General features: G+C 41.2%; 1 protein-coding gene across 3 annotated transcripts in view; it reads right to left on the bottom strand.

The window, feature by feature from the left end:
* slc23a2 (solute carrier family 23 member 2) overlaps nt 1-22,664 on the bottom strand; it is a 32,145-nt gene that overhangs the window by 6,537 nt on the left and 2,944 nt on the right. Inside the window, exons 2-13 of one of the 3 annotated variants that reach the window (XM_086110964.1) lie at nt 10,550-10,699; nt 7,945-8,165; nt 7,029-7,127; nt 5,212-5,328; nt 4,152-4,309; nt 3,674-3,762; nt 3,477-3,544; nt 2,506-2,687; nt 1,528-1,648; nt 624-780; nt 212-359; nt 18-123 (exon numbers count right to left, since the gene is read on the bottom strand). In XM_086110964.1, the coding sequence (XP_085967090.1) occupies nt 18-123; nt 212-359; nt 624-780; nt 1,528-1,648; nt 2,506-2,687; nt 3,477-3,544; nt 3,674-3,762; nt 4,152-4,309; nt 5,212-5,328; nt 7,029-7,127; nt 7,945-8,165; nt 10,550-10,598 (1,515 nt within the window). In that variant the 5' untranslated portion in view covers nt 10,599-10,699. The remainder of the gene's footprint in view (nt 1-17; nt 124-211; nt 360-623; nt 781-1,527; nt 1,649-2,505; nt 2,688-3,476; nt 3,545-3,673; nt 3,763-4,151; nt 4,310-5,211; nt 5,329-7,028; nt 7,128-7,944; nt 8,166-10,549; nt 10,700-22,664) is intronic. The other 2 variants (XM_086110966.1, XM_086110965.1) reach the window with 2 other exon arrangements.

Genomic DNA, 22,664 nt, shown 5'->3' with positions numbered 1-22,664 from the left:
TTGCGGCTGTGAAATACCTTTGTTATTCCAAGGACGCCAATATTTGGACTGGAGGATGTGGAACCATTTCCTGTCCCAAAAAGACCATCCAGCACACAGGAAATGCCCTCAATAAATATGCCCCTAAGGAGATAAAGGATTTGAAGATACTCTGTGTCATAAGAAAAAAAAAATCCTTGGAGTAGTGAGACAAAGGCTTGACGGAGCTCACCTATTGATGGCGTGGATGGGAGGAGGAGGGGCGCACGACAGACGGGCGCAGGCATAATAGTCCCCGATGGACTCGATTATGCTTGCTACTACGGCGCTCATCATGCCGATGACGCCTGCAGCCGTTACACTAGGGAGGCCCCACTGGACTGAAAGGTCAAAACAGTTATTTTTAACATACAGCTTGTACTGTGATACACAATGGACAGCTTGCCGATTGGATTGGGCGAGTCGATCAAAAATTACGGCTAATGTGCGGATCACTGCATGTGTAGCTGCAATATCTAAAGCAGGGCTGTCTCCATTTTTTTTCAGGCATGGGGTGAAATACAACAAGGCCTCGTGTTGAACACCCCTGACTTAAAACTTTAAAGACTATGTTGTTGATCCGGTGGCTATAAGGAGACACTCACAAGGGTAGGGGATCTTGAACCAAGGTGCAACCGAGAGGATCCCTTGACGTGCATCCGTGCGGGCATAGTAGCCATATTTGTCCTTTTCAGGTGGGAAGACGTCTGACACCGTGAAGATGAAGCAAAGCAGCCATGAAACCAGAATGGCCATGATGATCTGGGTGCAAAACAAGTGAGAAAGGCAATCAAATACACTTGAACTTTAAAACAGACTGATGTAAAATTGTTTGGTTGAATGTTTGCCAGTTCACAGCAACTGTGCAGCAACATTTTTAGTCTAAGCAGTGGCAAATTGCTTTTGTGGGTTTAATAGTCCCTCGGGAATGAAAAAGTTGAAAAGGATTATAGAGACTGTCGCGTTCATTGAATTGCAATCATGGCAAAGTGCATCCTTATCAGTTACATTAAGGTGACATATGATTAATTATTTGCATTTGGTGATATTTGCTAATTCAGCAAAACAAACAAAACAAAAAAATAAACATTCCATTCAAGCAAAGTAATTAGGCTGCTTCAAAAACTAGAAATTCATGGCTTCAGACAACCATCGGCCATTTGGATTTTTCCATGCATTCCAATCCAAGACTCCAAGTCAATGAAAACCCAATTTGAGTGTACTTGTTCTCCATTATCCGTTTGAATTTGTCCAAATTATTTCGCTATTCCTGTCAAAGAGATGTTACTTCAACACCGTAAAATTCATGAAGCTTCACTTCTTGACCAGCAGATGGCCTAAGACACACTGCATACGGTGGCACACTTGAATTTTGCAACAAGCCCACAGTTTTGACACATGATGTAAAACGATGTTGAGTAACAAGTAAAATTTGCGTGCCAAAAGTCTGTTAGAGACGCTTTCACCAACGGTTACGCAGCAAGGAGACGGACTCAAGGGTGTACCTACTGGGAACATTTTGAACACCTGCAGCCTGTAAGAAGTCCAACCTTTCTTTGCTTTGTACACCGGCAATGGGAAGTGGACATTTCGGGCATACTGGGAGAAAAGTAGCACCAGGAAAATAGTCCTGAAAAGAAGAAAGAAAAACAACTTAGTTAAAGTCAAGAATGTCGCCTCTTAAATTTGCTAAGAATTCTCATTTACAGTCTAACTAAGAAGTAATCCATTTTGCACATAAAGACAGAGACATTTAGTTGAACAGCATTTTCAGTAAGTATTTAACTGTTTTGGCTCCATTAGGAACTGTCACAATCCAGTCAACAAAAAAAGAGGTCACTAAATAAAGTATACTCCATCACATAAGCAGGTGTGTCTATTCTGATGCAGTGATGACAATATACTAACTCATTGGTGTGAGAGTACAAGAGTTAAACCCTCACTGGTTGCAGTGTCATAACACACCTTGTAAATGAATTGTACAAATGTGAAAGACAAGTGGAACCGGGCAGGGTGAAAGTAAATCGCAGTGACGCCACAAATGCTTCACTTGAGGCCTCGGTGTTTGGCTGTGACTAATTGTGACGTAAAGATGATTGAATTAAAACAACGGCTCAAAATGTTTGATCCGATTGCGTTGTATACCTGAAAAAGGACCCCCACACATACAAATCAATTAACCTGAACGCTTGAGAAAGAGCAGCTCAGTGGCGATAACAAGCCAATTACACTGGTCGGGAGCAACAACCCTGCGGCTATGACGCAGAGAGCCATGACACGTGGCGGATGATGTCGCCATGTGAGCGAGGTACCAAGTCATCTTACCATGGCTCATTATAAAAAAAAAAACACAAAAAGTTTGGGATGTTGTTTTGGGGGGTCAAAATAGATTCACCTGGAATAGATAGTGCATTTACGTCTTATATCTATGTATGTAAAGTAAGCCGAGCCGGAAAATGCAGCATTTACTTTAACGCGTGAACTTACAGCATAGCTATGCCCCAGTGTTTTCCTGCCCTCTCCCCTGCCGCCTGGAAACCAGAGAGGCCGATGAGGGCCACGGTGGGGGTGATGGTCAGAGGTCCAATATACTTCAACAGGAGCCCGGGTAGACCCAGCGCGCCGATAAACACCTCCACCAGGGATGACACAATGATCGCCCCTTGGATCTGGAGGGGGGGGAAAAAAACAGTCAGTTGGAGTTAAACTCATGTGGAGCACAACTACATAATTTCATGTATGTAGATACATGGTTGCCAGCAAATCGCAGGGTACACAGGGACAAACAACCATTCGCGCTCACAATTGCACCGAGGGACAGTGTGGAGCCCCCAACGAACCTACCACCCATGTTTATGGAGTGAGGGAGGAAACCGGAACACCTGGAGAAAACCCACACGGGCACGGGGTAGAACATGAAAACTCTACATAGGGAGGCCGGAGCAGGAATTGAACCCTGCACCTCTGCACTGTGAAGCGGAGGTGCTCACCAGTTTTTCCCACCGTGCCGCTCCAGTTATTATTTAGTTCTCATCAATTAACTATAAAAACACCTTTTGGCATTGAGGGTTCTCTTATGCTTTGTAGTCCTTTGCCTTTACTATTTATTCTATGACTGATGATTCCTACGGCTATTCACTAAATTATATTTAATCAATTTAGTGTGAGTCACTGTTGAGCTTGAGGACCAAAAGAGTCACTCGACTGGGTATGTGTAAGCAGAATATGTTTATGCATTTTCATAAGCCAGACAAAGTCACATGTTCTTGTTGCTATTTTGGCATGTCTCCAGCTACTGTTTGGTAAGCAGCTATTCCAAACATTTTATAACACGTTACGACAATGCTTCCTTTGGAGTCTTATTTTCGGCTGAGATAATACCATTTTCATTTCCCATTTCGCTCACAAAACATTCACACAAAAACAAAGTGTGTGCATGTTTTTTTTCCGTTTCTCACTTCTCGTATCCTGGGATGCCAGATGTGCTCTGTGTGGAGAATCTCTGTGCTGTTTGTCTCGAATATCGCTAAGAGGAGAAAAACAAGATTAAAATGTTAGGTCCGTATCACTGACAGCGACGAGAATGAATCTCCATGCGATCGCGCTGATAATCTTCCACTGGACGTCACACCGGAGAAGGAGAAGATGCTCTCACCCGTGTTGTTACACTTCCATTTGTCCAGAGACAGAATGGCTCTGGCTGGGGCAAGGAAGGCAAAAGCGCTGGCCTGGAACAAAGGCAACCTGGGAAACCAACAAACACTCATCAGCAACCAAATAAAATCGAATGATCCATGCATCCATTTCCTGTAACTCTTGTTGGCGCCGTACGCGAGCTGGCGCCTCTCCCATGTGACTTCTAATGAGGCGCAGCGTATGCCCTTACTGCTCACTAGCCAATCACACGTCAAATGAGCAGCAGTCACATAACTATGGACAATTTCAGAATGTGGGAGGAAGCTTGGGGAAACCCCGCGCAAGCACGGGGACAACATACAGATTCAAACCCCAAACCTCAGAGCTGCGAGGAAGACATGTTTATCTAGGCATGAGGAAGAACAGGGTTTTAAGTGTATGTGGATGGATGTTGAAAGTGCTGTCTATGTGTGCATGCGTGCGCGCGCATGGTGTACCTGCAGCCCAGCGTGGTCTGAAGGAGGGTTGTGATCCCCACACAAAAGAAAATGGTCCCTATGAGCTGGCTTGTGGCCCACTGGTCAAAGCCGACACACATTGCTTCGGCGAGGAGGAATGGCACTGCTATAGTTCCACTGAAACATGTCAAATAGTGCTACAAACACAACACGGGCATCTTGTTAGACACGACACATGATCTATTTTTCACAACCTTTTTGCCACAGAGCTTTAAAATTAATCACTTGCTGGTCAGTTTGTTTAGTTAATTCGACACCAGTGTTTCCCAACACAATGCTCACACAAGATCCGATATAAGAGCTGTGTCAAAAATACTTCCTTTGACTAAGCGGTATTTATTTAATAAAATGCACATAAAACTCTCCATTACAGTTACTGCATATTCAAGTTAAACCTTCGAAGTGTTTTAAATACTTTCGTGTGTATTTTCCTTTTAAATAAAATCATTTCAGAGATGGTTCCGGTTTTAATATTCATGTTCAATATTCATTGCTTGTGTTTTATTGTAAATTTACATTTATTAAATACACATTTCTTGTGTTGTGGTGGTGCAATTTGGCCAGAACTCTCTCGGTAAAGAGATCTGCGGATCTCAATGGGATTTTTCCTGGTTAAAAAAACAAACAAACAAAAAAAGGTTAAAAAAACAAACAAAAAAACCCATAATAATAATAATAACGAAGAATGATTTTCATCAAAGCCATATAAAAAAAACAAAATCATCTTTTAGAATTAAAAATAGTTCACTTTTGAGTGACACTGTCAGAGAGGTATTCCTTTTACAGAATTCTTATTTTTATGTAATTGTAGTCCAGCTATGAAATTTTATGAACATTTTACAATGGTATTATTAAAAAAAAAAAGAAACAATAGTAACAGAAGGGGTGGGATTAAATATACAGCACTTATTCCCACCGCTTTGACATTGAAGTGAGGTTATTGTGCTATTTTTCTTATACGTTGTTTGGACTGTCCATGTTGTACTATTTCTTTATTTTTTTTTTTACTTATTCATAAATAATTAAAGGGAGTGTTTACCTGTAGGCCTAAAAAAACACACAGGTACCAAGGTGGAGTGTCTTCTATGATATAGATCATATCCATTCTCCTCGGATCAGTGATGTCTGAGCTGTCCAACGTCTCTGACAGTGAGCTCTACATACACACAAAAACATACACACTCGTGAGACACATTCTATTCTTCTCAGGATGAAGCAGCTCCAACTATGAATTAATATCTGCGCAGTACCAGGGCTTGTCTATTAGGGGAGGTCTTATTTGTACAAACACACTTTTGGAGGAATACTTACCAGTGTTATTAGTACACAGCGAAACCCCATTCATCATGTGCGATACGTGCTAGACCCACTCGCATTCAGTGAAGAGCCACCACAAACAGACCATATAAATGTGAAGACAATTTGACTGCAGGCATAAAATGCAGCATTGTATTGCAGTGCTTGCGGACACGAAGGTGTCTGAAAAATAAATACATATATTAAAAATCGCAATTCACCGCAGATTTCGTGATGCACCTGGGATTTTGCAAAAGATGAATATGTGTCACAAGTAAATTTGCCATTATTAAAGGGATTGGTAACAAACTGCAACACAGCAAGCGAACATTGTATTACAATTTTTGTCAAAGTTGGACTGACTTATAAAACTATTTGAAAATGACTACCGAGGAGAAATGCAGAGGTACTGCTCGAAGAGCAGAGTCAGACTGGGCAAAACAAGTTGATCGCATCGCTCCCTGTAACATAAATATGGGCACAAACAACATTGTGCGGTGACCACCCATGCATCAGACTCAATTTGAACGCTGTCTTCACATAATTTTGAGCAGGTAACCTGAAGTTCACATCCCAGTTTGCCACCAAATTTGATTTAACATTGAAAATCTCCATGTTGAGATGCTTAATCGCCTTTCAGACATCAGACTCTCACAATGCAAATGCATATGCTTATTCAGCATTTTTCACAGCCACACTTTGTTCAGCGGAGAGATCGGTGCTGTTGAACGGTCTGCGGCTGGATGGATGTAAGGCTTGAGGAGCCGACGATGAGAAGAAAGGAGCGTTAGCGCGGAGCGCCGATGCGGATGTGGAACTGGGAGTCGCGGCTTGGAATTGAAGTGGATTTACATGGGACAGGAGATGTGAGCCAATCTCTTTTTCGTCAATGGACGCTATAGCTTCGCGTTTGCTTTCAAAACTTAGCTTGTAGCAGACGTGTGCACATTTTCAGCATGACGTCTCTGATCCACTGGTGAAAGGACACTTTGATCCTCTCCTCTTTCATCTATAACTGCTTCAGACAACAAAGTGTATGCAGAAAGGTGGTGAAGATTGCACGACTGTCTGTGTCCTATGTGTTGTGTTGTGTTATTTTTGTTATTTTGACTTCAAAATGGCGCCGCGTGAGTGGCTGCCTTTCCAGCAGCTCCTATATTTTGTTGTTCTACTTCTTCCTTTCATAACTTTGCTGCTGTGAATCCGGAATTTCTCCATTGCGAGACTAATAAAGGTTTTCTTATCTTATCTTATTTGGAATATCCTTCTTAGGTTTACGGATCAGAATTAAGTTTCATTTTGGCTATGAAGATTTCATCATCACATCGGCCATTTTCATGAAGTGACATCACAGCCGAGCTCACCCACCTATGGAAGATGTCTGATTGTAGCACTTTGTATTTGGGTCAACTTTTCATTTTGCAGTCAGATGATTATTACATGTGCATTGCTATTACTAGCGTGCATTACATGCAAGTCAGTGCATGTAACATCTGACCATCAGTCATCTTGATAAGTCACAAAATGTCAGAGGGTATATTCACATTCAGTCATGGTTACCTTTTCTGCTCGTTGAACATCTTTTGTGTAGATGGCCATCAGCTCAGTGTTCTCTGTATCCTGGTCCCCACTGGCTCCGCCCACTCCATTGACCACCACCTAACCGCAAAGATTTGTAATGGTTAAAACGGGTTCTAAAAACACATAATACTTGCATAAAAGTTAACCACTGCACAAATACGACTTCAATGGAACAGAAGACCAATCAATTAGGTAAGTGACATGACTTTTTGAACATGTAAGCAGGTAAGCCGTAATGGCTTAACCTGCTTACATGTTCGAAAGTCTACAAAAGAGTTTTAAGAGTAACATCGTTTTATATCCAGTGATAAAAAACAGAAGCTACAGTGTGTGGTGTCAATACCGTATTAATTAAACATATGTACATTTGCACAGTGGTAACAAAAAAAGGTTGACCATGTGTAAGGAAATAACACCTGGAAGTTTCGGCATGACAAGGGGAGGCAAACAACCAAGGAGGAAAAAACAAATCTGTCTCACTTCCTTCCCCTTTGAGTTTATGTTTTGGGTGGCAGCACGACATCAGAGAGGCCTTGCAGCTAAAACAAGTCAGCAGGATTCAAGGCTACTTTCTGTTATCGAGAAGAAATATTAAAACACTGACTTGCGGCTGGAGGAAGGTCGGAAAATATTTGTTGGAAGAACGTAGAAAAACAGACCGAGACTGTAATTAGTCAAGTGAAAGGGGGGAGGGCTTAGATGACACCAACCCTCTGCATTAAAGCACTTCAAATAACTTTCCAATTTGAGCCATTTAACCTCTCAAGTGAATCAAGGACAAGTACCCATACGGCTGAGCATTGTAGTTCTCGGCCAAATCATTTCAGGCACAGCCTCAAGTATGTTGTTACTTTTCTTTGCCAATTAAAAAGACAATAAAAATACATGCATGTACCGGAATGGGGTAGAAGTCAGCTCCATGTTTGTTGTCATCTTCGTATTTGCCTCCCTCGCTCCCACTGTCCACGGGCTTGGAGGTGGTGTTCTTGCCCACACCCATGCTTGTAATGGCGTTGTCTACCCACTCGTCCGCTTCGTCACCTTTGTCTCGCTCCGGTGTCAACGCTGCAGATGAGTCCTTCGGAATGATTACATCATCCAGGGATGATTTATCTGCTTGAAAACAAAATAGAGTTGGGCGGAGAGATGAATTTCAGGATTAAATTAAGGTTCACATGCGATAACCTGAGAAGCTGCCAGGCTGCACTTATTCGAGCTCTTGCTTTTTAATTGTTGTCGTTTCATTCTCAATTCATTAATTAAAAAGAGATGACCAGAGAACGGCATCCAATCCAAAACATCTGTTTGGATTCTAAATTATGCATGAATACTACGGCTATGACAGAAAATATGTCGGGATTTTGCTGCCAGGCACCGAGATAGAAGGGAAACTAAAAAGTTTGGGATGACAGCAACAATGTTCGTAGGAGAGATGAAGAAGGCAAACGAGAGCGGATGCTCTGTTTGTAATGGTTCAGATGTCACAGCAACTGTTGTTTGGGTAACATGAGGCCTTGAGCTCTGTCAGTCTGGACAGTACACGTCCTTTGGCCCAGGCTGGTGAAAAGCCTTCCATTCTGAGCCCGAAACTGTCATTGGCATCAATGATAAGTGGATACCGTGTGGGATCATGAATGTTGCTAAAAGTCACCCTTGCATAACAGTGGGGGGGGGGGGGGGGTCACTTTTAATCTTGTAATGGACTAAGTGATTTTTAAAAAAATATACTGTATACCACAGTCAAATATGATGCTTTGATCTGTAAAACAATTTTCCTATTAAGACAAATGGGCAGTTTCACGCACAGAAATTCTTATCATGCTAGTGGCCTAAACACAAGGCTCTTAAGAGGTGCAACAATTTGAGGACAACAGAACACATATTCATCCATCCATTTTTCGAACCGCTTGTCCTCACAAGGGTCGTGGGGGGTGCTGCAGCCTATCCCAGCCATCTTCGGGTAGTAGGCAGGGGGACACCCTGAACCGGTTGCCAGCCAATCGCATTTTTCAAGTTTATCTTTACATCATAAATGAAAAAATATACTTTGAATAATTCGGGTTATGCCCAAGATTTTTGTAGAAAAACCTCTATGTAGTATTTTCGGTATATGAACGGTCTTCACATGTACTCGTAGATGGATCAAAGTTGTACTTGTTCTCGCGCTGTGTAACCATCACTGGCAACATGCATAACACATTGCTGTAAACTGAAAACAAGGCGGAAGGCAATTGCATATCAAGGCGGAAGTTCCACCTCGGCATCCTCAATGATCCAATCACAAACTGACCTGCTGGCCTAAACAACGTCCAAAAATCATTCTATTTTCATCAGAAAATACTTTTTACAGTGTGTATGTTATTTATGGAAATGTAGCGAATCTTCAATTAAGACAACAAACGGTTAATGTTGGTGTAATCACGTCAAAATTGCTATCCACGCATGTTATGGATGGATGCGGACGTTTGAACAAGACATTGGGGGAAAAAAAAATTACAATAACGATTCCAAGAAATTCGTAACAAATTAATCTTTTAAATGTGACAGCCCAGTTTAACACATTTTTTTTAACAGAAAGAAAGTTTTCCTGGATCGGTTAGCCAAAAGTCAACCAATAAATTACAAAAGAAACAGATATGTAAAAGAAAGAAGCCGCACTGGACTATAAAGTCACAAGTGTCCATATTGTGACATGGGATATTTAAACAGAAAGGTGTTACACCTGTTTTTTCTTTCATTGTACTCATATATTATAAAGGCTGCCGATTTTCTGGTGTCTGCGCTCAAAAATATTTGTCACATCATAATTTGATAGATTGGGATTTCTTGAGTTCAACTTCAGACATATATATTTTTGTGTTCAGGTAAATTCTTAGTTTCAGCAGTCCTAATTTTCACTGCTCACCAAGAATCTTGACGGCCCAAAAGTGGATCTGCCTCAAAACAGGAATAAGGAAATGACTGTAAAAACAAACACTGATGTGACGTGTTTTGTAGAATAATGGTTTCTCCGAATGGCATTCAGTACTTTCCAAAGTCACAGCTCCATTTCACAATGCTCTCACTTCAGACACACTCGATACACATCGGAGATGATCAGCACCATATCTGTGACCTATTTTTATTTTTTTTTGACATCACAAAATTAAGGTTAGTTTCAGATCAGGCGACATGGGCTATATGTCGGGAGTTGCTGCCACTCTCGGATGTGAGACCAACCCCTCTGAGAAAGGGAACTCATCATTCTTGTAAAAGCACAAAAACAAGGGCGTTGAAAACACTGGCGGCATGAAGCTCATTTTCCCATAAAAAGCCGTAATGTAAATTAGCCGTTTAATCCAGAAAATACAGTCCTACAACATAATTACTGAATAAAGATGTTTTCCGCCCTTGAACAAACTGCACCAACTGCAGCTTCGCCCCATAATTAATTCCGAGCTTTGTCCACATTAAAACAATCTCCCGGCTTGCTGTGTGAAAAATTGGGATAGGTGAAATACCTAGTTGACACATCCCATCACTCTTGTCAATCTGCATGGCTGGGAGCATCTGTGTGGGAAGTGAGAGAGGGAGATAGAAAGAAAGAGAGAGTGAGCAAGTGTGAGAGAGAGAGCGAGAGAGAGAGAGAGAGAGAGACAGAGAGACAGAGCCTGAGTGCAGGAGAGGAGAGAATGGGTTTAAGGAGGAAAGTAGAAGGAGAAGTAGGGGTTGAGGCAGAAGGGATGGGTCAAAGACAGGAAGGAGCAGGGAGGTGAAACAAAAGTTAATTGGACACATGATTATTCAAAGCAAAAATAAATAGTGATTGAATATTATCAGTGATTGTCTCCCCCCACCCCCCAATAAGTTTATACATGGAGAGGGGAAGATGTGTTTTATCCATGCAAGAAGAATCAGGCAAAGCCAAGACGATGAGTGACTGCATATGCATGTACGTTATACCTTAAAAGTCATACACCTACAACATTTTGCATAAAAGTAAAACAATTTTTTTTAAATAACACACAAAAAAATATCCGATTGTTTTTTCCCGGCAGAAAAACGAATCTAGAATATTTAACATTTTCTGGGCTTTTTATCTTGTTTAAGCCATTCCGTGCAAAGAAATGTGCGCCGCCAAGTAAAAAGATCGAATGACAATTGAGCAATTGAAGATCTTTAAACACAAAAGAAGATAAAACAAAAAATATTGAAGAAGAGCATGTTCATTTCATTGTGTTTACATTTGAAATTTGGATTGGCCCAGTCAGGTTAGTGTCTGAACTTTGGGCGGCCCAATAGTAATGTAGTGGCCCCGAGCCACTGTAAATACATAAGGCTGTGTGGCCTTGTGAATCATGTCAAATGTTTGAAACGGGTTAGTCAGCCTTGCGTGTGACCATGTGGGCCTGCAATGATTACTGCCTTAAAAAAGTTCTCAATTTGTATTTGCCAATTTGGACTTTTTCCATGTTCCATCTATCCCTGTTTGAAAAGGATAAATTAAGTCAATCCAATAGGGTATTAAATTAATAAGAGCAAGTCTTAATTTGGAAGGCGAGTGTCACAATATTACACAACTATTGGTAGGTAATAGGGCTGTCCGATTCATCAAAATTTTAATCATGATATCGATTTTGGATTCTCGATTTTTAAAATGTTATAGAACAAAAACAATTAAGGCGGAATGTTGCGTTTACAAGCTCCCGACGTGAAAGTAGCACGTTGGTTGCATAGCAAAGCTGGCATCGCACAGCAAATGTGATTTGTTTCACATACAGTACATTTGACAATAAAGTTTAATCCAATCCAATCTAATTCTGCCATCCCTGAGTGTGCTTTAAGTTGTTTCATGGCAGCCTAGTTGGACTTTACTGTGAAACTCAAACACACAAAGATAATTACGCACATTGTACATCTTTTCCTCTGGATGATTGTATTATATTATATTTTATTTCGATTGTATTATATTTTATCTTTTGTATCATTGTATCATTTTATCTATTTGATTGGAATATGTTTTTCTCATTTGTGGTATCAAAGATCTGTAATATATATTTTTACTTTCTGACCTCCGGGTTGAGTGAACGCTGGCGCGTTTTGGCTGCCGCTGCTCAACCCATATTGTTTTGTGTTTTTTGTTATTGTAAAGTGTCCTTGGGTGTCTTGAAAGGCGCTTATAAATAAAATGTATTATTATTATTATCTAAATTCATTAGCTAGGGCTAATTCAAAAGTCATTGGAGGATCCCATACAAATGCTAACAGAAAATTAGCATTGACTTCGGGAGTGATATTCCTTCAAATAACCTATGAATACTGTGGAAACACATAAAAATGCACACACGCACAGAGTAAGATGACACTACGAGAAGGCACAGATCCTTTCAAATCTGCAAAAAACAGGTTATACGACATATACGAGTTCAATCGCAACTTCTTCTATTCTCATTCTGGACGTCATTCACCATGCCTTACCCTCGAGGCCAGAACGTGTAGGAACAGCGGATTTTGGTTTTTTGAATTGCTTTTATATTTTTATTATTATTTTACTAATTTCTCTTTTCGTTGTCCGTTCAAGTCATATTTAAAGTTGAGTTTTCAAGGATTCAAGGAATTTTCTTTTCCTCATAATTCAAGGGCACGTAGATCCACGGACTTTTTTTGCCACACCAATCCGCACAATCCTCGAGATCCTAAACTAGCCCAGAAAATCCAGAGAGATGTGAAAATAACAAGATAAAATACATGTGATAAAGAGAGAAGGGTAATGCATATTCAAGGCATTAATGTGTGCAAAGATGTGAGGCACAGGTGTCAAACTCAAGGGCTGGGGGCCAGATCCGGCCCACCACATAATTTTATGTGGACCGCGAAAGCAAATCATGTGTGCCAACTTCCATGATGCTTGCTAAAATCTGTACCGGAATGTTAAATTGTCACATGTAATAAATAATATTGAGATTTTGCAATAATTTTATTACCCTGTGAACACTCATTTCAAAACTGGTAATCCATCAATTTGTGGTGTACAAGTAATATTATATAAACATTTATTTAGTTTCACTGTCGTAACGGCCCTCCAAGGGAAGACGTAACCCCAAAGTGGCCCGTGACAAAAAATGAGTTTGACACCCCTGATGTAAGGCCTCACGGAAATGCAAGAGGCTTGAAATTGAAGACTGAAGTCTTCAAAGTGCAGGGATGAATGGACATGAGGCTATGATGATAGCTTTGAGGTTTTTTTTAGTTGTTGAATACATTTCGAAATAAATATTCGTGGTTTCAATCTCAATCAAAATAATCATGAGATTATGGAGTTGTTTTTTTTTCTCTCCATAATCTTTCAGCTCCAGTAGATAACAAAGACAAGTTATTTTCCGCCTGGTGAGGACAGCGCATGTGGCACAAGAGCACGGCACGGTCGAATTGTTTGACTTGAGTATCCCGGCAGCCTAGGGGTCTGTGAGGATCTGGCGAGGCATGTGCAAACACCACTAATCCTCTTCCGCCGGATAGAATGACTTTCATGCTTGTGCGTGTGATGGGGAGGCAGTTGACAGGAAAGGCATCTGCGCAAGAGACACATGGCAGAAAAACAGGCAACTTGTGGTGAGAGCAACTGAAAAAACAGTTATCTCATCATTGTGTGACAGGGGCCCCACTGATGGCATAATGGTTGATAAATAATTCATACAAGTATATCAAAAGGGACCATCTCAAATGACATGTTGGCACACGTCTCTACGTAGGTGTGGAAACACGCGTCTCGAACGCTGAATCATAGTCAAGGATTTCGGGCCAGATGTTACACAATGTGTAAAAGTGTCCGTTACATCCCCAGCGGGGGCGATTTATCTAAGACTTTAAGTGAGGCTCAGCGTCCTCGATAATGCCACCACCCCCTCTCCTTAAAGAAAGTGGTGAAATACATATTGCTATGTGTACATTTCATTGACAGAATCTGCCCTTTGTTACCGATCACAGATAACCGACTATTTCTGTATCATTCGTTTCAGCGGCGCTACACAGTCGGATGCTGATCGTCAATTGCCTTATGAGAGAAAGCATGTTTTGAAGTCCATTTTTTTACGATGTGGATTTACAATTACAGTAGAGTCTAAGGCATAGGTGTCAAACTCAGGTCCTGGAGGGCCGCTGCCCTGCATGTTTTCCCAAGTCTCCCTGTTGCAACACACCTGATTCAAATGATCAGATCATCAGCAAGCTCTGCGGAAGCCTGATATTGAACCTGTTCATTTGAATCAGGTGTGTTGCAGCAGGGAGACTTGGGAAAACATGCAGGGCAGCGGCCCTCCAGGACCTGAGTTTGACACCTATGGTCTAAGGGGTTCGTTGGTCAGGTGGTTGAGTGACAGTTCTCAGCATGCGGCTTGATGGTGTTGGGCTTGAACCTGTTGTGTTGGTGTACTGCTGCGGGGGTGAACTCTATGTTCGTCTTTCCTCTGTCACATGCAGCTTTTTAATTTTGGAAGTTCTTTTCTTTTTTGACGCATGTCATCTGTAAAGCCCCTCATTGATATAGATGCTGGAGTCTTTTCAGTATTTTGCTCTGCGCGAGATTCTTGTTCTGTCCTTGCATTTTTAAGTTTCCCCACAACTGGCCTAGGTCTAATTCTCCTGCATTCGGGTCTCTCAGTGGGGTGAGCTCTCCTCATTTCGATCTTTCTTCCCTTGTGACTGTAACTTTTCCCTGAATGTTCTTTGCACTTTCTTCTGTATCAGTCCAGCTTTCTCCTGGTATTTCCTCAATTCCGTCATTGACCAAGTTGTTCCTTCTTGACTGGCCTTCAAAATAGTCCCTCTTATCTGTTATGACTAACAGGCTGTCACAGTTAGAGTGGTCAGTTTGATTGATCTGACCTTTTTTGAATGTCATCTACCTCTTTCTGAGGAAAGCTTATGTTGGTTTTTATCTCTTGGACTTCCCTGGTATTATCAAGTCATGAGTTGGTTGAGCCCATTTTCCTCTGAACAAATCATTTAAAATGATCATGCTTTTGTTGCATTAACGATGTAAACAGCTGTTTTTGTCATTGGGAGTAATTCATTTACTTGCGTGAGTGTAATATATTCATCGGCCGGCTTTGTGTCCTGCTTGCGTTTGGGCGGCATGTTCTCGGGACTTGTTGCTAGCTACGTGCTTGCTAGTTACTCACGTGGACAGTGGACTTGCGGCTGCCCGGTATCGTACTGGTGCTGCTAGTGAAGCAAAAGAGACAACTTTCGGACAGTCTTTCTGTAATTGTGTTATTCACTAATGCAGGGGTGCCCATTAGGTCGATCCTGATCTACCGGTAGATCTAAGACAGGTCCCAAGTAGATCCGAGGAGTGTCGAGGAGAAAAAAAACAAACAACCATTTGTGTGCCTTTGTACATGTCACTAATATATATTTTTTTGTGTTAATGTACGCTGCACCCTAATCATCCTATCAGTCTAATTTTCACCAAAAAATATTTTAAAAATAAAATAAAGCAGGTAAATCTTGAATTTACGATGGCGCGTGATTACGTCACCGGAAGTTGTTCGCGCTCAGCAGTCTGCAATTGCAGCTTTTGATCAGAGCTGATGCGCTCTCTTTTATCGTCATTATTCTCATTCGGAGTTTGCTTCGTGTACAATTCACAGAGGGCACGGTCAAAGAATAGGAATCTAGGAAGGTCCAGGGAAGCACTTTAAAACGGTACGTGTGAGCTACGATAGTGAACAGGCTGCAAAAGTGCATTGCATGCCTCAGTTTCAGGCTGTTTCTCATCATGGCGTGCGCGTGTGTGTGTGTGTGCGTGCGCGCGCGCGTGCCGGTAAGAGTAGATCCCGGGAGGTTAATTGATCGAAAAGTAGATCTTCGGTCCAAAAAGGGTGGGCACCCCTGCACTAATGCATGAGCTACCAGCTGTCCGAAAACTACAGCTGCTTGTTTATTGTCCAACTCATCTGACAGCAATGACGTCATACCTTCTGTGTTCACGAGATTAGAATTTCGGCGTAGCGGCCATCAACATACATGACATACACCCTCATACTCGTCGTTGGAGACTTTAATCTTGCTCCTTTCACTTATCGACAGTTTATCCACAGTATGTGAAAGGGGGGAATAAAACACCACCTGTGTGCTAAACGCCAATGCAAAAGGAGGTCTGCACTATTTTAATTGGAAAACAGTTCTATTTGATTATTTATAATTTGATTATTAACTATGTATTGCACGACAGATGCAGTTGTTAAAGTCGTACCTCAATAAAGTTGAGGTGGGATGGAGAAAGCAAGGCAGTGAGAGAGAGGGACAGATTTAGATCAGAGGCACAAAGATGCTCAACCTATTGAATATTCTTCTACTCGGTTCTCACAGCAACACCGGCCCCCGCACAGCATGCTCCAGGCCACAAATAAAGCAGCAATGAGAATCGGGCACCTTTCTCACAGGCCTGGCTGCTCATGATGTAACCGTAGACTTTGCATATAGGTTAGTCTTACTGCTGCACCTGACATTCTCACGCCTTTGAACTCCCGCAGAGCACAGCGGGCAGATTTAAGACGAAAAAGGCATTCATTGTTGCAACGAGTCGATAAAATCCTTTAAGCCACAGCGAGACACTTGCCAGCATAAAATTCTCCCTTTGGCCACGAAGGGTTTCATAGTCCAAAGCTCAAAACAACAACTATTTTCTTTGAAGAACAGTTTTGCTAATCATTGACTTCATATGAGGAGCAACTGTAACTGAATAGCAATTTTTGCAGGTTAATCACAGGTACCTGAAGCCACGCTATGCCGGCGGAAGTGCCTCTGGTGAGCAAAACCTACGAGCACCCTCTATGATATCTATATATATATATGCGTATTTCGTTATGCGAACAGTCTCAGCACGGATGGGTAGAAGAGCTGCACAATGTGGATGAAATTTCATATCTCTATTTTTTTTGCCGGATATCTCCTAAAACGATCGATCTTAGTATGGGCTCAGTGAAAACGAAGCCGTTTTATTATTTATTTATTTTTGTCGTGAAGAAAAAGCACAATGTTAGTCTAAAAGGATGTACAAAGTGCATTTTTTTTTTATGAGAACTGTCTGGAAACAATAAAGAACTAAATAAAAGCAATAAATAAAAAAAGAATACTGTTGAAAATTTTGTTTTTAAATTGTAACTTACAAACACAAATCAACACCTCTCTCTCCCTCTCCCTCCCTCCCCAGAGAAAAAAAAATCCAAATGATTTTACATTATCTACTTGCCCTTGCAATGATCACACATCATAACTTAATCATGAATCTTCGTCTCAACGCACAGCAAGGCAGAGGCCCACCGTTTAAACGAGATGTGCTTGCATTGACAGCAGACAAAACAAAACAGCAGAAGATAAAGGGGGCTGTGTCAAAGGATGAGACTGAGGTCAGTCTCCACACAAGTTCAAGAGAAACCATTCAGGACGGAGAGACAAGGGAAATAATTAAATTGGCTTTGAACAGCCAACAAGGTTCCACTGAGCAACATGGAAATATGATGACCAAGTAACTCCAAATAAGCTGAACTTCTTTGAATGAACAATGAAAGCCGGTGGGCGGCTTATTAACTCATATTGCTTTAGCAAGCAGGTAAACAGAAATGAATTGAAAGTTATCGGAGTGTCGCAAACTTTAATAACACATTTAAATAGGGAAAAAATGAATGAAAATCTGACACAATTATGGCAGAAGGGGAATTTTCTGCATTTTTTTTTCTGAAAGTCATTCGTTGGCAGCAGTAATCAGGTACAAATACACCAAAAAGGCTTTTGCTCTTTATACTGCCATCAAAGTTGATCTGAAATAATAAAACAAGGGAACATCAGTTTCTGTTCCGTATATTGAATAATACTACTCTTATTTCAGTTTTCCACTCATGATGACTAAGCACATGGCCAAGTATGTGCACACTCAACATGAGTGGAAAACCAAAGGGAAGAGTTGCCTTGATATACAAGTTTCACTTGGTCCTTGACTATGCTCGTAAAATAAAACACTCATTTCTTCAATTATCATTCCCCATTGAGATGAATGGGAATGTCATGAATCCGTAGTCATCCCACCAAAACAATTGTCATGCATTTTTAATGTGGAAAAATAGCACTCACACAAACACACAGTCATAATTAAAAATATAATGTAAAATAAGTTTTTGTCACAGTTGGTCGCAGCAGCACAGATTTGAAACATCAGGAAAAAGCAGTGAAATAATAGCTGACAGGTAAACAATTTCAAATGTTTGTTAGTTTAGGCAGCACGGTAGTTGACTTGTTAGCACGTCTGCCTCACAGTGCAGAAGTGCAAGGTTCAGTTCCGGCTACGGCCTTCCTGCGTGGAGTGTTCTTCCTGTGCCCGCGTGGGTTTTCTCCGGGTACCTCCCACATTCCAAAAAACACGCCTGTTCGTCGATGTGTGCCCTTCGGCTGGGTGGCAACCAGTTCAGGATGTACACCACCGACTGCCCGAAGACAGCTGGGATTTGCTCTAGCACGCCCGCGGCCCCCGTGAGGATTAGCGGATTTGAAAATGGATGGATGGATGTATTAGTTCATGATTTTTGGAGAATACAAAATCTCACTGAATATTTAACGTTTGACCTCCCAACCAAATAAAAAATAAATACAATTTAAAAAAATGACAACAATAAAGTTATCGTTATCTTCCAATACATTACCTCAAAAGCTCCAAATCGTAACAGTACAATATAGTACTTCACAATCAAATTTTATCACTGTGAAAATGTTTAATTCACCAGAGATCCTATCTGTCCATGTATGCTTGGTTGTTCATTCATCCATACCTGCTCTGACCCCCCCCCCTCCCCCACCACCACCACCCCGCAACAAAACAAGACAATCTGCATTGGCAAACTCACACCTCACAGGGCCTGCGGCATGGTTTTCCGGAAGTGAAACTACAATCTGATTGGTGATTTTAGTGGTGTGTATGTGTGTTAAATGGCTGCACTTTAAGTCGTAAAGGCGTGAGATGATCTATGTGAATGGCAACACATCAAAGCCGAAATCTGATTGGAACAAAAAATAAATGAACCCACAAAGTACTGGAAGCCACTCGGCAAAGACATACGCAATGAAATGACAACAAAAGACTGTTGGAAATAAATTATTTCCACTTCACTTGCGGAGAAGGCCTCAAAGGCCCAGAGGGATTACCACTGCACATTCTTGTCTCGACATTCCATTCATTTTTATCAACAACGCATCGCCAATCATGTCGTGGAATTGACGAGAATGTCACCATTTCACACACAACTTAAAGTTACGATTGCTAAAAAGATAACTGAATAAAAAAAAAATAAGAAAAAAAAAAGAAACGATAACCAGTTGGATTTCATGACGTGACTCCAGAAATCAGGCAATAATTACTATTGAGAGGATGAAATAAGAGGATTTGGACAGTTCTAAGTAAAACAATAGCCTTAAACGACTACTCCGTTATTCAAACAGCTGTCAATTAATTTCACAATCAATTACTCGTGGAATTATAGATACATTTTGACATCTCTGATTAATGCTAACACAAACAGGCTAACGAATTACGCATTGATGTTACTGTATGAGCATGTATGTATATGAAGTGTTACATCAGACTCACACAGGCATGTTTGCCCTGTTGAGTAAATATTTGTTTTATGGTTCATGTTCGTCGCACTGGCAAAACGGAATGAGAGTAATGTAACGAATGTGTAGATGTACTGGGATTCTGTCTGGGGAAAAAAAAAAGTGGTCCATCCCGAATAAACGTGTCTAAGCTTAATTATCGGTGTTGCCAAAGCCATTGGCGTTTATGTTCCAAATAGGACTCTTTTTTTCAAAGTTGTGAGGTATTTTCCATCTCGCCTTTCATCATGACCCAAAGTTGAGATCATCGTATTGGTCTGCTCACATGGATGCTGAATTCATCTCATTTGGTTTTTGTGGTTTTAACGGAGACGTTTGTGCCTCGTAGCCAAAATACTCACATGGGGAATAAGGCCTTCGTCTTCCAACACTTCCACGTCCAGGACATGGAGACCAAAACGGCTTAAAATAGCATGAAGTCAAACATGGCCTCACAAAGCAAAAACACTAGCATCTGCTAGGATTACTTGCCGTTTTCAAAAGACCAATAAGCAACCCCTCCGGGTCACTCCAACCCACACGGAGACAATATTTCAATGAATATCTGACGAATGATCATTTGCTGCCCAACACATGGCACAAGGCCAGATGAGACCAGGCAAAATGATTTAATAGGATGCCACAGTCAACCAAATATCAAGATGAAAGTGTAATAAATGCTGGTTTCATTTTCAACACAAGATTCATTTGAAAAAGCTTAGAGCGGTCGTGCTGTTCATATGATGGAGATCTTGTTTGGCACTTGGTGCAAAAGAACTACACAGTGTACCATGTTTCATATCATTTTTACGGGGATTTAGTATGAATACAAATTTGAGTATTTGCCGATATCGAGTACCGTATTTTCCATACTATAAGGCGCACCTAAACGCATTCAATTTTCTCAAAAGCCGACAGTGCGTCTTTTAATCCGATGCGCCTTAAAATATGGACCAATATTCGGATTTCTTGGACGTAGTATTTTAAATGTTCTGTACAGCGCTTAGTTACGGCTCCAGCGGTTGTGAATAGCGCTATACAAATAAAGCTGCATTGTATTGTATGAAGAAAAAATGGCTTGATTAGACGTGAAACAAACAACTGGAGCGTTCCGACTTCATCTCTGAAAACATTCAGCAAATGAAAAGTGCCTTCGCCGGTTCAGGATGTGCCACGGCCCCGAAGCCTGCTGTGCGTTCATTCAATCATCATCTTTGTGTGAAAAATGTGGTCAGCAAAATCGGCAAATGGAAAATGAAATGTGAAATTGGGAGTTTGAAACGTATTACAGGAGTGGAAACGGAAATGGGTACGTTGAAAAGATGTTTGACTGCATTTTGTGTTACGTGTTAGCAGAGATGGCACTATTATGTTTGTAAGAGGATGTATGTGTTTGGATAAATATTTCTACAACTATGACTCCTCCTATTACAACAACTCCTCCTCCTGCTACTACTACTACTAATAATAATGCATGTATTTTTTTACCGCGTGACTCATTTTAAAGTAAACTACCTCTGGAGTAGCAGTCATCTTGAATCAAGCACTCATTAACTCTACTTGAATGGTTTGCGGTCTGGCAAACTACACGTTATACACTCAGGGAGCACTGTGTGGTATAGTCTGTGTATGACAGGCAAGTGTCCAATACTGATACTTGTACGGGTGGACCCTAACATGTGATCCAATACACAAACAAAGGCAAGATTAGAGAAGCCCAATATTCTGTGTACAGTAGGGTCAAAGTTACGCACCGCTCATCAAAAAGGGGACTTCAGGAAACATTCAGAGCAACACTACGTGCAAGTGCACACGCTGCATTTGGGCTGTTCAGTGGAAGAACACCGAATGAACTTGCACTACAGTGTAATCGCAGTCCCATGTGGTGGGCGATACAGCAAACACAGCCAGGGACCAATTCCAGCGACCCAAATAACACCGCATCATGGTGTACTTGGCCATTGCCGATGCTCAGCTCAGCTCGGCTCGGCTCAGCCTGCTAGTTGAAGCAAAGGGCAGTAAGCAGAAACCACGTTCCAAAAGTAGTGTGGTTTCAAAACCAGTCAGGACCGTGGCATAGTGTTGTACACTCCTGTCAGTCTGCATCCATATGGGATGTAACCAAGTTGAAATGCAATGAATTCCACTAAAACTGTTGCGCTGTTAAGTTCATTTTACAGTATGCGTAAAACAGGGATAAGAATGACAATTGAATAAATAGTCGGGAAAAACATAATTGTTGATTGATGGGGTGTGGGGGGGGTGCAGTTGGTCGGATGGCAACGGCCTTGTTGCAGTGGGGCATCCTTCCAACTTGGACGACAACGTGTTTATCAAATACACCAAACAGATATAAGGCGCTATAATTGAGGTAAGCAGGCATGAATGACCATATGTGCTCGGCCAATTTGACGCTAGCTAATGCTAACGTTAGCGCATGTGCATCAGTAGCAGCAGCAGGAATTAATTTTAACCAATAATCCCATTCATTAAATGCCAATGCCATTCACGTCTCATGGACGTACACTGGGAAAAGGCACAAAAAACAAACAAACAAAACTCATTTCAAACACCAACACCTTCGACAGGTCGTTAATCTCTTGACAGCGGTCCGCTCTTTAATTGCGAAACCACCTGCTTGTGGCGTGGATCACTCTCTCTTTCTTGGTTGGGGACCACCGTCCTAAGCCAGAACCAGCTAGCTTTGTGTGCTATATATATCTTATCAGCTGAAAAGCAGTAAAGCAGAGGAAAACAAGCAGTATTTGTATTTCTCAAAAAAAAAAAAAAAAAAAAGACGATTCAAGGACAGTTTATTTTGAAAAGGAATGATTCAGTTAGATTTGGTGGGATTACACGGTTCGATATGTACAGAATATCGATATTATATTATTTTATTATTATATTCCAAAGTGAAACAATTTGATTTGGTTTGAGTCAATTTACATTTTAAAATTCAAACTTTTCTGATTCTAATTGTTTTTGGTAACA

This window comes from Hippocampus guttulatus, chromosome 5 (assembly GCF_054856545.1).
Source record: "Hippocampus guttulatus isolate MCC_2025c chromosome 5, RoL_Hgut_1.0, whole genome shotgun sequence".
NCBI classification, from domain to species: Eukaryota; Metazoa; Chordata; class Actinopteri; order Syngnathiformes; family Syngnathidae; genus Hippocampus; species Hippocampus guttulatus.
Note: the sequence above shows the minus strand (reverse complement) of the source record. Positions and strands in the feature narration are given on the sequence as shown.